At 43.2% G+C, this 14,388-nt stretch overlaps 1 protein-coding gene across 2 annotated transcripts in view; it reads left to right on the top strand.

Moving 5' to 3' along the window:
* The window catches only part of DGKB (diacylglycerol kinase beta), a 366,542-nt gene that overhangs the window by 339,058 nt on the left and 13,096 nt on the right, over window positions 1-14,388 (top strand). For both annotated transcript variants that reach the window (XM_072154389.1, XM_072154390.1), the window contains exons 23-24: window positions 8,074-8,194; window positions 9,107-9,167. In XM_072154389.1, the coding sequence (XP_072010490.1) occupies window positions 8,074-8,194; window positions 9,107-9,167 (182 nt within the window). The remainder of the gene's footprint in view (window positions 1-8,073; window positions 8,195-9,106; window positions 9,168-14,388) is intronic.

Below are 14,388 nucleotides of genomic sequence, written 5' to 3'. Positions count from 1 at the left end.
CACTCAATCTATTCCATTTTTCTGGAGGGCCACCTACCTGCTCCTCTGGTTTGAAAACTTTTTTGGACTGCCACATACAGGCACTCAATCTATTCCATTTTTATGGAGGGCCACCTACCTGCTCCTCTGGTTTGAAAACTTTTTTGGACTGCCACATACAGGCACTCAATCTATTCCATTTTACTGGAGGGCCACCTACCTGCTCCTCTGGTTTGAAAACTTTTTTGGACTGCCACATACAGGCACTCAATCTATTCCATTTTTCTGGAGGGCCACCTACCTGCTCCTCTGGTTTGAAAACTTTTTTGGACTGCCACATACAGGCACTCAATCTATTCCATTTTTATGGAGGGCCACCTACCTGCTCCTCTGGTTTGAAAACTTTTTTGGACTGCCACATACAGGCACTCAATCTATTCCATTTTACTGGAGGGCCACCTACCTGCTCCTCTGGTTTGAAAACTTTTTTGGACTGCCACATACAGGCACTCAATCTATTCCATTTTTCTGGAGGGCCACCTACCTGCTCCTCTGGTTTGAAAACTTTTTTGGACTGCCACATACAGGCACTCAATCTATTCCATTTTTATGGAGGGCCACCTACCTGCTCCTCTGGTTTGAAAACTTTTTTGGACTGCCACATACAGGCACTCAATCTATTCCATTTTACTGGAGGGCCACCTACCTGCTCCTCTGGTTTGAAAACTTTTTTGGACTGCCACATACAGGCACTCAATCTATTCCATTTTTATGGAGGGCCACCTACCTGCTCCTCTGGTTTGAAAACTTTTTTGGACTGCCACATACAGGCACTATCCAAATTGAATTGTCTCCATAGCAGCCTCCACACGTTGTCTCCATTGCTACCTCCAAAAGTCGTCCATATAGCTGCCTCCATACATCGTCCCTTTATCAAACGAGGTTTGTCAGGCCGAAATTTGGGTTGTTTTCATGGATTCCACATCAAAGTTGTTAACTTTGTCGCCACCCTGCTGTGTTATCCACAAAATACACTGGCAAACTTTTACCATTTACGGATATTATTTCAGCGCTTCTTGCGCATCTGTTTACATTCCCCTCACCCGCCATATCCTAAACTTATAAGAACGCTACTACACTTGATCTTATACAAAAGGTTCTTAGAAGTGCTGTTTGGGGAGTAGCCTAGAGACAGGGGCTTGGATTGGCGAAAGCTCGCCTGGCAGCGGAGCGCCAGCTCCATGCCAAGATCCAACTAACATAGTTTTAACTGCAGCACCTTTAATCTACTACTAGTTCACTGCCTCCATACATGGTCCCCTTATCAAACGAGCTGTGTCAGGCAGAATTTTGGATTGTTTTCATGGCTTCCATGTTAACTTTGTCGCCACCCTGCTGTGTAATCCACAAAATATACTGGCAAACTTTTATCATGTACCGATATTATTTGAGCGCTTCTTGCTCACCTCCTTTGGTCCCTCTCTGCCACCCATTGGTTTGAAGCCTGAGTCCATTTAGGGTATGTCGCCATGACACTCTCTAGCCTGCCACTGCTGCCGCTGCCTCTGCATGCCGTCCCCTATAGTGTCATGGTCAATTATTGGATGTTTTAGATGCTATCTAGCCTCATTCTGTCACTCTGTCATGGCCATGCTGTTGCCCATAATTTCGGCATAATGGTGCGATTATGCAGCCTCAGAGGCATCCATGCATGCTGCCCCTGCTGTTTCCTGTCCATTTCCGTGGTGTTTCCATCCTTTTCTGAGGTTCCCAGGTGTTTGGCCAAGCTTCCCTGTGCAGAGCCTTGGTCCCCTTGAAAAATGCTCGAGTCTCCCATTGACTTCAATGGGGCTCGTTACTCGAAACGAGCACTCGAGCATCGGGAAAAGTTCGTCTCGAATAACGAGTACCCGAGCATTTTAGTGCTCGCTCATCTCTAGTGAACGTCCTTCTCAGTATAATAAAAGGTGGTTTCGGTGACCATGGGACCCCTAATATGCTTAGGCCCTGGGCTACCACCCAAACCACCTATATTATAATCCACTACAGGTGATACGCTTTACTGCAGCATCATGGCCGTAAACAGCAATGGTCTCGGGTGGACACAATGGGGCACATTTACATACCTGGTCCAGTCGCGATCCAGCGGCGGGTTCTCCGGTGCTGATTCGGGTTCTGCCGAGATTCACCAGGTGTCGCTGCTGCGCCGAGGTCCGCCGGAGTTCACCTGCTTTTTTCTGGTGTATGTGAGTGCTTGATCTTGCGACACAAATGGCTTTTTAAATTCCGCGTTTTTTCCGAATCCTTCGGGTTGGCCGGTGGCCACGGCCCCCATTTCTGTCGCGTGAAAGTCGACGCAATTGCGCCAAAAATCGATCGCGTGAGCCACAATCTCGTGAAATACAGCGCAAAACGGAAATATTCCGGAAAAACCCGACAGATTCGCGGCTTCCGGACCCTTAGTAAATGTGCCCCAATGGGGCAGATTTACTTACCTGGTCCTGTCGTGATCCCGCGATGTGTTGTCCGATGAGGATTCGGGTCCGGCGCGATTCACTAAGCTCATGCGTCAGAGTTCACCTTCTTCTTCCCGGTGCATGTGACTGCTTGATCTTGCGACACAATTCCTTTTTGAAATTCCACGGTTTGTCCGAATCCGTCGGGTTGTCTGAAGGCCACGCCCCCGATTTCTGTCAGGTGCAAGCCGGCGCCGATGTGCCAAAATCTGATTGCGTGCGCCAAAATCCCATGGCAATTTGGCGCAAAACGGAAATCGTTGGGAAACCCGACGAAAATGCGTCCGACGGACCCTTAGTAAGTGAGCCCCTATGAGGTCTATGGAGAGTTTTCTAGGTATGGCCTGTTCAAAGGGGGAGGAGTTAAGCTGTGACATCATTTTTTGTCAGTAATGATGCAATGACATGGATTGTTTTCTAAAGTTATCAAAAATTTCCCACCAAAATTAAAAACTTGGATAACAAATTGGCCATTTCCTGGAGACAACTTTCTTTTAACAAATACTTTTTGTAGGTGCAAGAGTTAACAAATTCCCCTCCCCCTTCCTCCCAGTCTCAGGATCTAGTGTATTTTTTGTTACCAAAAAATATTACAAAATAAAAATAAAGAGAACTATAAAATAAAATAATACTTATAAAAAGGCAGAATATTCAGTGCTATTATTATACTGAATATAATATAACTTTGTGTATAATTTGTTGTATTATTATTTTGGTTAGTGTTTGGTTTTTATTGAATTGTTTCGATTTGCAGCAATGTTTTCATAATTATACAATGTCATAAATGATTTTAAATTTAAAAAATTATTTAAAGATTTTTTTTACAATCAAAAATGTATGTAAATATTACTAATATATCAACTACAGGCAGTCTCCGGGTTACGTACAGGATAGGTTCTGTAGGTTTGTTCTTATGTTGAATTTGTATGTAAGTCGGAACTGTATATTTTATCATTGTAACCCTAGCCAAATTCTTTGTGGTCTCCGTGACAAATGGATTTTAAAAATGTTGGATTGTCATAAGAACCAGGATTAAACACATAGGGGCTGATTTACTAACCGGGTCCATTCGCGATCCAGCGGCTCGTTCTCTGTGGTGGATTCGGGTCCGGCCGGGATTCACTAAGGTAGTTCCTCCGACGTCCACCAGGTGGCGCTGCTGCGCTGAAGTTCCCCGAGGCCCGCCGGAATGCACTGAAGTTCACCGGCCTATTCCTAGTGAAGGTAAGCGCGAGTCCCGCAACACTTTTTTCTTTTTAAATGCGGCGGTTTTCCGAATCCGTTGGGTTTTCGTTCGGCCACGCCCCCCAATTTCCGTCGCGTGCATGCCAGCGCCGATGCGCCACAATCCGATCGCGTGCGCCAAAATCCCGGGGCAATACAGGGAAAATCAGCGCAAATCTGAAATATTCGGGTAACACGTCGGGAAAACGCGAATTGGGCCCTTAGTAAATGACCCCCTAAATCTTAATTACAGACACCTGTGAGAACTGTTATAGCTGATTATTGTAGTCTAAGGCTAAAGTACAGTAAATTACCAACATCCAGAGGTCCGTTTGTAACTAGGGGTCGTCTGTAAGTCGGGTGTTCTTAAGTAGGGGACCGCCTGTATTTTATTATTCTATGTTATAATTTGTTGCATCTTATGCTATATATTTATATTGTAATATTAATGATTATTATTATTGTAATATATAAATAAAGGAATTATTATTATTAATATTATATAAATATATATTGTTTCAAAAACACAATTTCTGGTGGTTAATGAAGGAAAGGCAGGACATGGAGACATCTCATTTATTTTCCCAGAGTGGTTGGAAATATTCAAGGAAGAGGCCGACCATCTCCCTAGTGACTTTTATCCGAAGATCAAGAATGAGTGCACGGGGTCAGATGTTCTGTGTGCGCCATTCACAATGTGCTGACATGGGCCGTCATTCATGAGAGCACGCTTTGTTTACCCCTAGCGCTAATATGAGGAGACACGTGAAGTAGCTGCGTTTATGGAAGAGGCCAGAAGAGACACAGAGCTGTGAAAACATTCCCACACACTGTAACCACTCATTGACTGGGAAACCCTGCAAAACCCTCATTCACAAATCCTCCACAATGCTCTGCCTTAAAAAAATAGTCTACATCATCTGGGACAATCCCCTCCTGTGGATCGCCTCTCTTTCACTGTCTTTAATAAAGAGGCTTGTCTTTTCGGGCCTCATTATAGGGGGAAACAGATGCAGAGGTTTTACGGGAATCCATCGAAGATTCCATCGAAGACCTAAGACGTAGAGGTTAGGGGACCCAACAGAGATCAAAATGGGACCACTTCTGGTATTGGTTGTCATTACCAAACCCCAAAACCTTTTACCGCTTGGGACAGGAGAACTTGGAACACCACACCAATCCTATAGACTCCAAACCTGACCCCTAACCATGGAAAGGGAAGAATTTACCCATAAGAGGTTAGGTGACCCAACAGAGATCAAAATGGGACCACTTCTGGTTCTGGTTGTTATTACCAAACCCCAACACCTTTTTACCACTTGGGACAGGAGAACTTGGAACACCACACCAATCCTATAGACTCCAAACCTGACCCCTAACCATGGAAAGGGAAGCATTTACCCATAAACCAATAGTTTGGTAGAGGTTAGGGGACCCAACTGAGATGAAAATGGGACCACTTCTGGTTCTGGTTGTCATTACCAAACCCCAACAGTCCTATAGACTCCAAACCTAACCCCTAACCAAGAATTTACCCATAAACCAATAGTTTGGGGCCCTGGCAATAAGAAGGCTCCACTTTCGTACTCAACTTCAGTTTTAGCGCGTGTAAGAACAAGGAACAATGTAGTTGAGTGATGCATTGGGGGTTCTCAAGCAAAAAAATTCTTTTTGGCCACAAAAATATCAATATTGAAGATTGAAGCAATGTTTTCCTTTCTCACCCCCTATCATTTTCCTCTCACGGGGAGAGACCCCTGTATAAGTTCTCATCATTAGAGTAATAAGTGGAATCATTTTGGCGTCGAAACACTTTTCTAGGGACCCCAAAGCAACAGCTTGGTCCTAGGACACTCTCCTTCGGAGAGATCAGTAATTTTTGGTCGTTTGGGGTCAACACTGAGTCCCCCCAAACTGATTAGGTGCTCGGCACCACAAAAATAGAGGCCATGGAGATAGAAGAAGCCTGGAACCATCACTAAATCTGTGAAAAGTATTCATGCCGGTAGGTGTTGTGCCTGACCACTACAGGAACATGGAACCAATGGCTTCCAGCTCTTGACTCTCTATGCAGAGTAGGAGAACTGATTGATGTAGGGACCTGGTGGATCTACCACCAGATTCAGGTATTTTAAACCAAATTCACTCACATGTTGCTGAGTTCCTCCTCAGTCGGGATTTGGTCTTGTTTCAGCTTCTTGTGCCCCCATTTTTCCAAAAATGTCTTTTAAAAACATACAAATGAGCCTGAAGAACTAAGGTGGGGGGAGTCACCAGAGCAACTCTGGGCTTCTATGATTAACCTCCATACTGAGGGGGCGCTCCGCAACATGTGAGTGTGCTCGATCTGAAATACCTGGTGGTAGATTTCCTTTAACGGAGAGAAGATTAAAGCTCTGGTTGACCCAGTTTCCAATGGAAGCAATGGAAGCCAACTATCTTATGTATATGGGGGTCCCTTGTTGAAAGAAAGATCCAAGATGCTGAAATTTGGATCACGCCCGATCCTTGGTTCTCAGGGGAGATAAGCGGTGCCGAAACACCGCAACCGAAAGAAGATGTTTTTAACCAAATTGAATATTTTTTGGCTTAAAAAGAAGAAGAAACCATCATAATAGCCGGTCAATGGCACGCCATCACTGAGGGGGGAGCTCTTCAGGTTGTAGACCACCCATTTAGGTAGTCCAGTATCTTGGGAATTCCAATAATCTGGAAAATAGGAGTCTTTTCTTTATCTATAATGTGGACGCTGAACCAGTGGAGCTTACAATTTACCAAAGACATCTATCATATGGTGACTTATGTCCTAGAAGATCCTTTTTGTTATATATTACATTCTACTATAGTATATTTTATTTTTGTTTTTTTTATTATATATTTTAAAAGTTTGTATATTTATTATTATTATTATTAATTGATGCTTTTTAGGATTTTTTTTGTAATTTGGTCGAACTTCTATCTAATAGTTTACTCAGTTATGATTTCTCAATTATATTTATTTTATAATAAATATATTTATTTATGATACTTTGATTTTCTCAGAAATCAAAGGTGCGCCTTATAGTCCAGTGCGCCTTATATATGAGCCGTACTTACAGACAACAGCTGCCTTGAACTGTGCACAGGTCTGCCACCTGCTGGTCATTCATCCTTATAATCCGGTGCGCCTTATATTCCGGTGCGCCTTATATATGAACCGTACTTACAGACAACAGCTGCCTTGTACTGTGCAGAGGTCTGCCACCTGCTGGTCATTCATCCTTATAATCCAGTGCGCCTTATAATCTGGTGCGCCTTATATATGAACCGTACTTACAGACAACAGCTGCCTTGAACTGTGCACAGGTCTGCCACCTGCTGGTCATTCATCCTTATAATCCGGTGCGCCTTATAATCTGGTGCGCCTTATATATGAACCGTACTTACAGACAACAGATGCCTTGAACTGTGCACAGGTCTGCCACCTGCTGGTCATTCATCCTTATAATCCGGTGCGCCTTATAATCTGGTGCGCCTAATATATGAACCGTACTTACAGACAACAGCTGCCTTGAACTGTGCACAGGTCTGCCACCTGCTGGTCATTCATCCTTATAATCCGGTGCGCCTTATAATCCGGTGCGCCTTATATAAGAACCTAGACATTTAGCAGGAATTTATTGATGGTGCACCTTATAATCCGGTGCGCCTTATACTCCGGTGCGCCTTATATATGAACCTAGACGTTTTAGTAGGCATTTATTGATGGTGCGCCTTATACTCCAGTGTGCCTTATAGTCCGAAAAATACGGTATTTGTTTCCTACTATAATCCATTGTTTATAATGTTACACTTTCTGTGTCTGGTTTGTCACTATTATGGCTCCTTGCTGTTAAAGGGGTTGTGTCTCTATGACAGTCACCCTATGATCAGCAATGAGAAGGACTCCCTGTCTATAGACCAGGGGATATGCTATAAGCCAGTGAAGCTCTCCTTATGACTTGTGGTTTATCCACAAGCGGCAATCTCCATCAGCTCCTTTCATCTCCGGGAACGACGTGAGGTCCGACAGAAGTACCTGAGACCCCATCAGACTCCTCGTTCTCGTGATCTGTGGGGGTCTCATCACTGAGACCCACACCGATCAGCAAGTTAGGACCTAACCTGTGGAAAGGGCCTAACTTGTTTGTTGGGAAAACCCCTTTAACTATTGGCTACATTGTGTCCAGTACCAACCTCTTTCCAAAGAAGAGACTTGATTTGGTTTTAGAAGGGGGACCCTCTCAAGGATTGTCAATGATAAATACATTTTTTGTGAATAATACAGGTAAGACACAAGGACACGAGGATTCATGGCTTTGTCTTTCTGTTGTAGACCTAAGTGATCAGCTGTTGGAGGTGGTGGGCTTGGAAGGAGCCATGGAGATGGGTCAGATTTACACAGGACTGAAGAGTGCAGGAAGACGTCTCGCACAATGTTCCTCTGTGGTTATCAGGTAGGAGCTTTATTACTATGATAATGTATATACAGAGACAGACAGATTACTTATCTAAGGGGGACATTAATCATAGTCTGTTGGACTGTTTTGAGCGTTTTTTTGCGCAAAAATCTGGCGCATCCCATTTTCTAGCGCACGGCAAAGTCCTGCACTTAGTGGTTCTGAGTCCCTGCGCCTTATCTGACATAGTGAGCGGCTGCTATACAGATGTTTGCTCGAGATCTATCACCTAAAAAGGCGCAAAATAGGCGCAAAAATGCACCTCCTCTGAGCAGCTGCACTTCCAAAAAAAAAAACACTTTTCATTACTAAAAACAGACATTTTAGGTTCCAAAATGAAGAATTCCCTCCATTCAACATGGAAAATCCTTGGAGCAGTTTTATAATGTAACATTTCTCCAGTAACGACTCCATCATTGTCTATGGGATCATCTCTGGGAGTGATTATTGTCTTATTGTACAGATCTGAGAATATTATCAGTCTCCATTTACTGTAAATTATAATAACAAAGGAAAAGACTCATTTCAGCAAGAATTTTTATTTTTTTTTCCATCTCTGTCACTTTTAGTCCCTGCAGTTACATCACAATGATAGGTTTTGGTGCAGAGATGAAGCCCTGAACGTTCCGTCACATTCTCTCAGTCTCCTTTCATTATTAGTCACAAATGAGATCTAACAATTTGAGACAAATTTGGCGCAAATTTAGGCGCAAATGAATGGGACATGCGACAAATTCAAAGTGCATTTACTAAGCCAGAACCAGATCCATCATAGATCAGGAGCCAAAAAGAAGAACAAACCAGGCGCAAAAACAGGCGAACCTGAGACCCCCCATGATTAATGCCCCCCCCCCAGATGTTATCTGCTCTTATGAATTATTTCTGAATTTTCCTTATCTTTACTCCCAGGACCAGCAAATCTCTCCCTATGCAGATCGATGGAGAACCCTGGATGCAGACACCGTGCACCGTAAGTAGATTTTATGAAAAAATGACAAAAAATATTAGAACATTTTCATAAATGTCAATCGAGATTTTGGCCTCGTTTACTTGTCCTCGGTGATGGAAATTTACCATATTTGCTTCAAAGGGAAATTTTGAGAGCTTTCCGTTGAAGAACTGATGAGTCCGGATCATCTGTATAGAATTACATCTCATTGTTGGGTTACGGAAAAAAAATAATGCTCTAAACATGAGGAGGGTTATTTATCATTGGTATTTCTGGGCTTTTGGGTGTAAAAAAGTCTAAAGAAAAATTGGCATTGAGGTTTTTTGGGACTTTCCTATGCTAAAAGGTCTTGCAGGACTATTTCCAGCTCTTCATTAATCTGGTGTAAGCATAAAACTACTGCTAGTGCAATATTTCATGACTTGGGACTTTTGCATAAAGTCCCATAAAAAGTCTCACAGTCAATCCAGTCCCCTGATGGGGGATGTGCTGGGACTTTTTATGCATTTTGAGACTTTTTAGGGACTTTTTGAAAAGAATGGCCAAAGTCACTTTAATGAATCTGATGGGCAGCGGAGCTCCAAAAATAGACATAGAACTGTCCCAAGGAGCTGGTTCCATGATAAATAACCCCCATAGACACCTAATTTATGTAAGAGGATAGACTATTCTATGCCTGCTCTAGGTCAATGGTGGAGGGATGTTTGGGCTTTACCTCTTTGAAAAGTCAACCCTATAGAAGTTACTTCTAACTTTCCATAGTATGTCATATACAGTTTTCCCCCTTGGACAGGGAAAGACAAGAAGGTGACTTATGGAAAACAATGTTTCTTTTTTATTTTTTTAATTTATTTTTTATATTTTTTTATTTTTTTTATTTTCTTATTTTTTTTTTTGGGTTTCCAGTTTGATCTATTTCTTAGAGGAATGTAATAGACTTTGAAATCCTAATGTTCAATCTTGGCAGAACTGTTGCCGATCCTTCCTCTAGAGTTTTTGACCAAATGTAGCAGCCAAAAAGGATAATTGTCCATTAAAGGTGTTTATATTAAGAACTAATTATCCAAGGGGCAAACATAAGTTCTTATACAGTACCCAATGCTGATCGGACACTATAGATGGGCTTGTCCTTTAAGCCATCTCATGGAAATCAACTAAGCACTGGATGAGTTTGTTGATTGAATTCTAAGGGGCTACCTTATAATGCCATTCCCCGAAGTCCTAGGACAAGGAGGAAAGATGATTTTGCACAGGGTCTTTACAGTTTGACCACTACTCTACACAGTAATTGGCTTCCATTTTGATAGTAAAATTTAAATGTGCCCTCTTCCCTCCAGTAACATGCATTCTGCTCTCATCCTGACAGAAATAAATGTAAATTAATCTGCCCTTTTGCTGTGACACTCATTTTTAACTCACATGCTGTCCATTTCCTTCTGATCCTCCTTGAGATGGTTCTACCCCTTCATTGGTGTCCAGTTGTTTTAAATTAAACTGATTGGACTTGATTAGGAAAGGCACTCACCTGTCTATATAAGACCTCACTGCTCACATGTCAGAGCACATGAGAATCATGAGGTCTAAGGAACTGCCCAAGGAGCTCAGAGACATAATTGTGGCAAGGCACAGATCTGGCCAAAGTTACAAAAGAATTTCTGCAGCACTCAAGGTTCCTAGGAGCACAGTGGCCTCCGTAATCCTTAAATGGAAGAAGTTTGGGACAACCACAATTTTAAGTAGGTACTTACATATTAAGTATCCCAGAAGCTGGGATCGTGGATAGCCACTCGGATTGTTACTAATTTGAATGGTGATGCACTTATAGCAGAAGGATTTGAACATGACCGATCCTTTGTTTGTATGTGAGGCAGGGGTGTATCATAGTATCATAGTATCATAGTAACTACAACGGTAGCAGCCATAGCAGCTGCCATGGGGCCCACAGTGTCAGGGATCCCCAGCATCTGACCGGACACATTAAAGAATGGAAGATGTGCACCATTATATACAGCTTGTACATTATATACACAATTATACACATTGTACAGCATATTTACCGGAGCATAAATGTGTATAAGAGAGTATAAATGTTTGAGTATACAAATGTGTATATTTTCTAAGGGTATACGGGGCCCTATTCAAACATCTGCTATGGGACCATGTCTCGCCTAGTTACGCCCCTGATGGGAGGTGAGCACCTCTAGGAGTTGTTACCTTCTCCATATCTGGAAGGGGTTTAGTTGATGGTCAAAGAGCCCTTGGCCAAGTGCTACACTTGGTTGTCATGTGAATCAATGAATGAATCATGAATGTATCAAAGTCCAGAAGAGCCCAAAAGTTCTGCCAAAAGGGGTTCAATAGCTCCGCTCATTTGGAATCCTAAAACCAAATCCAAAAAAACAGAAATAAATGACTCCTTTTCCCATGATACTTCGGTCTTCTCTCTCGTGGATTGTCACCCTCTTCCAGCTGTATCTTCTGCCTTGCATAAATGAATGGTTATTCGGTAATTACAGTTTGTCAATGTCACATCACATTTCTCCACCATTTACCTCCCAGCAGAGATGATCTCCAAGAAAATGTTAGGCAGTATAAATTATAACCAGGCTGAATGTCTCATTTCAGATTCCTCTCGTAAGCACTCTCTGCGATCGCTCCGTTATTTACTGCAGAGAAATGGATTTGTGGTTCGCTTACGTTGCATTCCGATGCATGGTCCGGGAAATATAGACAATGAGCGCACGGAGATATTAAAGGCTAAAAACATTATGTTTTTAGGCAAGAATAGTAACATAAAATATTCCTGATTGTTTCTTAGAAGTTTTCTTTACTCTGGTCCGTTGGGATGAACTCCGGAGATTTTATTTTGGGTGTAAAAGCAATTCATAGGATTGAATCTAGATTAGGCAAGATTGACTACTTCCAAGGGTACAATGCTATAATGAACATTGAAATCAATGGGGCAGATTTACTTACCCGGCCCATTCGCAATCCAGAGGCGTGTTCTCTGCGGTGGATTCGGGTCTTCCGGCGATTCACTAAGGTAGTTCCTCCGACGTCCACCAGGTGGCGCTGCTGTGCTGAAGTTCCCCGGAATACACTGATCTTCACCAAGCCAGACCAAGTGAAGGTAAGCACGAGTACCGCAACACTTTTTTTTTTTAAATGCGGCGGTTTTTCCAAATCCGTCGGGTTTTCGCTCAGCCATGCCCCCTGATTTCCGTTGCGTGCATGCCGGCGCCGATGCGCCACAATCCGAACGCGTGCGCCAAAATCCCGGGGGCAATACAGGGAAAATCAGTGCAAATTGGAAATATTTGGGTAACATGTCGGGAAAACGCGTATCTTTATTACACATCAGATATTTGGTGTCCAAAGATTAAATCTGGTCTGGAGATAAAGGAAATTAGAGACATGGGTTAATGTCCTCCCCTCTGGGCTATCATTAGGCGGCAGCATTGAGATTTCTTTCCATTTCCAAGGAATACACTTAACAGTAAAAAAAAACATAACATTTTAGGAATACTACTGTCCAAAAATGTAAAACGAAGAAAGTGTACAAAAGCAAACATCTGAAACACTCATTTTTGTGTTCTCTCCCTTAAAAATTTCACAAAAAAGCAATACAAAGGTTATACATTAGATACGGAAAGTATTCAGACACCTTTACATTTTTCACTCTTTGTTTCATTTTAGCCAAATTGAAAGATCAAAAAAGTTATTTTTTGCTCATTAATGTGCACTCTGCCCCCCAGTTAAGTGCTCTCTGCTCCCCCCCCCCCAGTAATGTACACTCTGCCCCCAGTAATGTACACTCTCCCCTCCAGTAATGGGCACTCTGCTCCCCCCAGTAATGTGCACTCAGCACCTTAGTAATGTGCACTCTGCCCCCCCCCAGTAATGTGCACTCTGCCGCCCCCCAGTAATGTGCACTCTGCCCCCCCAGTAATGTGCACTCTGTCCCCCAGTAATGTGCACTGTGTCCCCCAGTAAAGTGCCTTCTGCCCCCCCAGTAATGTGCACTCTGCACCCCCCAGTAATGTGCACTCTGCCCCCCCAGTAATGTACACTCTGCCCCCCAGTAATGTGCACTCTGCCCCCCCCCAGTAATGTACATTTTGCCCCCCAGTAATGTACACTCTGACTCCCAGTAATGTGCCCTCTTCCCCTCAGTAATGTGCCCTCTGTGCTCCCCAGTAATGTACACTCTGCCCTTCAGTAATGTACACTTTGCCCCCAGTAATGTGCCCTCTGCCCCTCAGTAATGTGCACTCTGCTCCCCCTATAATGTGCGCTCTGCCCCAATAATGTGCCCTCTGCCCCAATAATGTGCCCTCTGCCCCCCAGTAATGTGCCCTTTGCTCCCCAAGTAATATGTGAACTGCCCAAGGAGCTCAGAGACATAATTGTGGCAAGGCACAGATCTGGCCAAAGTTACAAAACATTTTCTGCAGCACTCAAGGTTCCAAGGAGCACAGTGGCCTCGATAATCCTTAAATGGAAGAAGTTTGAGACAACCACAACTCTTCCTCAACCTGGCTGTCCAGCCAAACTAAGCAATCAGGGGAGAAGAGCCTTGGTGAGAGAGCTAAATAAGAACCCCAAGATCCCTGTGTCTGAGCTCCAGAGATGCAGCAGGGAGATAGGAGTCACCTATCACTGCAGCCTCCAGCAGTCGGGGCTTTATGGTAGAGTCTGGAAGCTTCTCAGTGCAAGACACATGAAAGCCGCATACAGTGTGCAAAACACATGAAGGACCCGGACTATGAGGAATAAGATTCTCTGCTCTGATGAGTCAGATAATTTTTTATTATATATATATATATACAGTATATGTTTTGTTCATTTATTGTAACGGGTCAGACTGGACAAAGACTGTGAGCCCTGATTCTAAACTCACCAATCTCACCCTGACTACTTGCTTGATCTACCTTAGAAGGTGCCACTAACTGGGCAACAGCCCCTGCTTACCTCTAAGTGATAACAACAGACAAGGACAAGATAAAAAAAAATATAAGAAAAGTCACCAGAGCCAAGTCAGAAGGGCAACAAGGTACCAAATATATAGACCATAGGGAATAACAGAAAGACAAGCCAAGGGTTCAGAATATAGATTCCCAGGACATTTTATGTGATGTCAGAATCCTGGTCCAAATGCTGATAATATAATGATTCGGTCCATCACAGCAGGTTAACTATTAGTGGACCATGGAGGAGATTATTGGGTGCGGTGCATGTTTAA

The sequence above is a fragment of the Engystomops pustulosus genome, chromosome 5 (genome assembly GCF_040894005.1).
Source record: "Engystomops pustulosus chromosome 5, aEngPut4.maternal, whole genome shotgun sequence".
Taxonomy (NCBI): domain Eukaryota; kingdom Metazoa; phylum Chordata; class Amphibia; order Anura; family Leptodactylidae; genus Engystomops; species Engystomops pustulosus.
The sequence above is the reverse complement of the archived record's forward strand: the minus strand, read 5'-3'. Positions and strand labels throughout refer to the sequence as shown.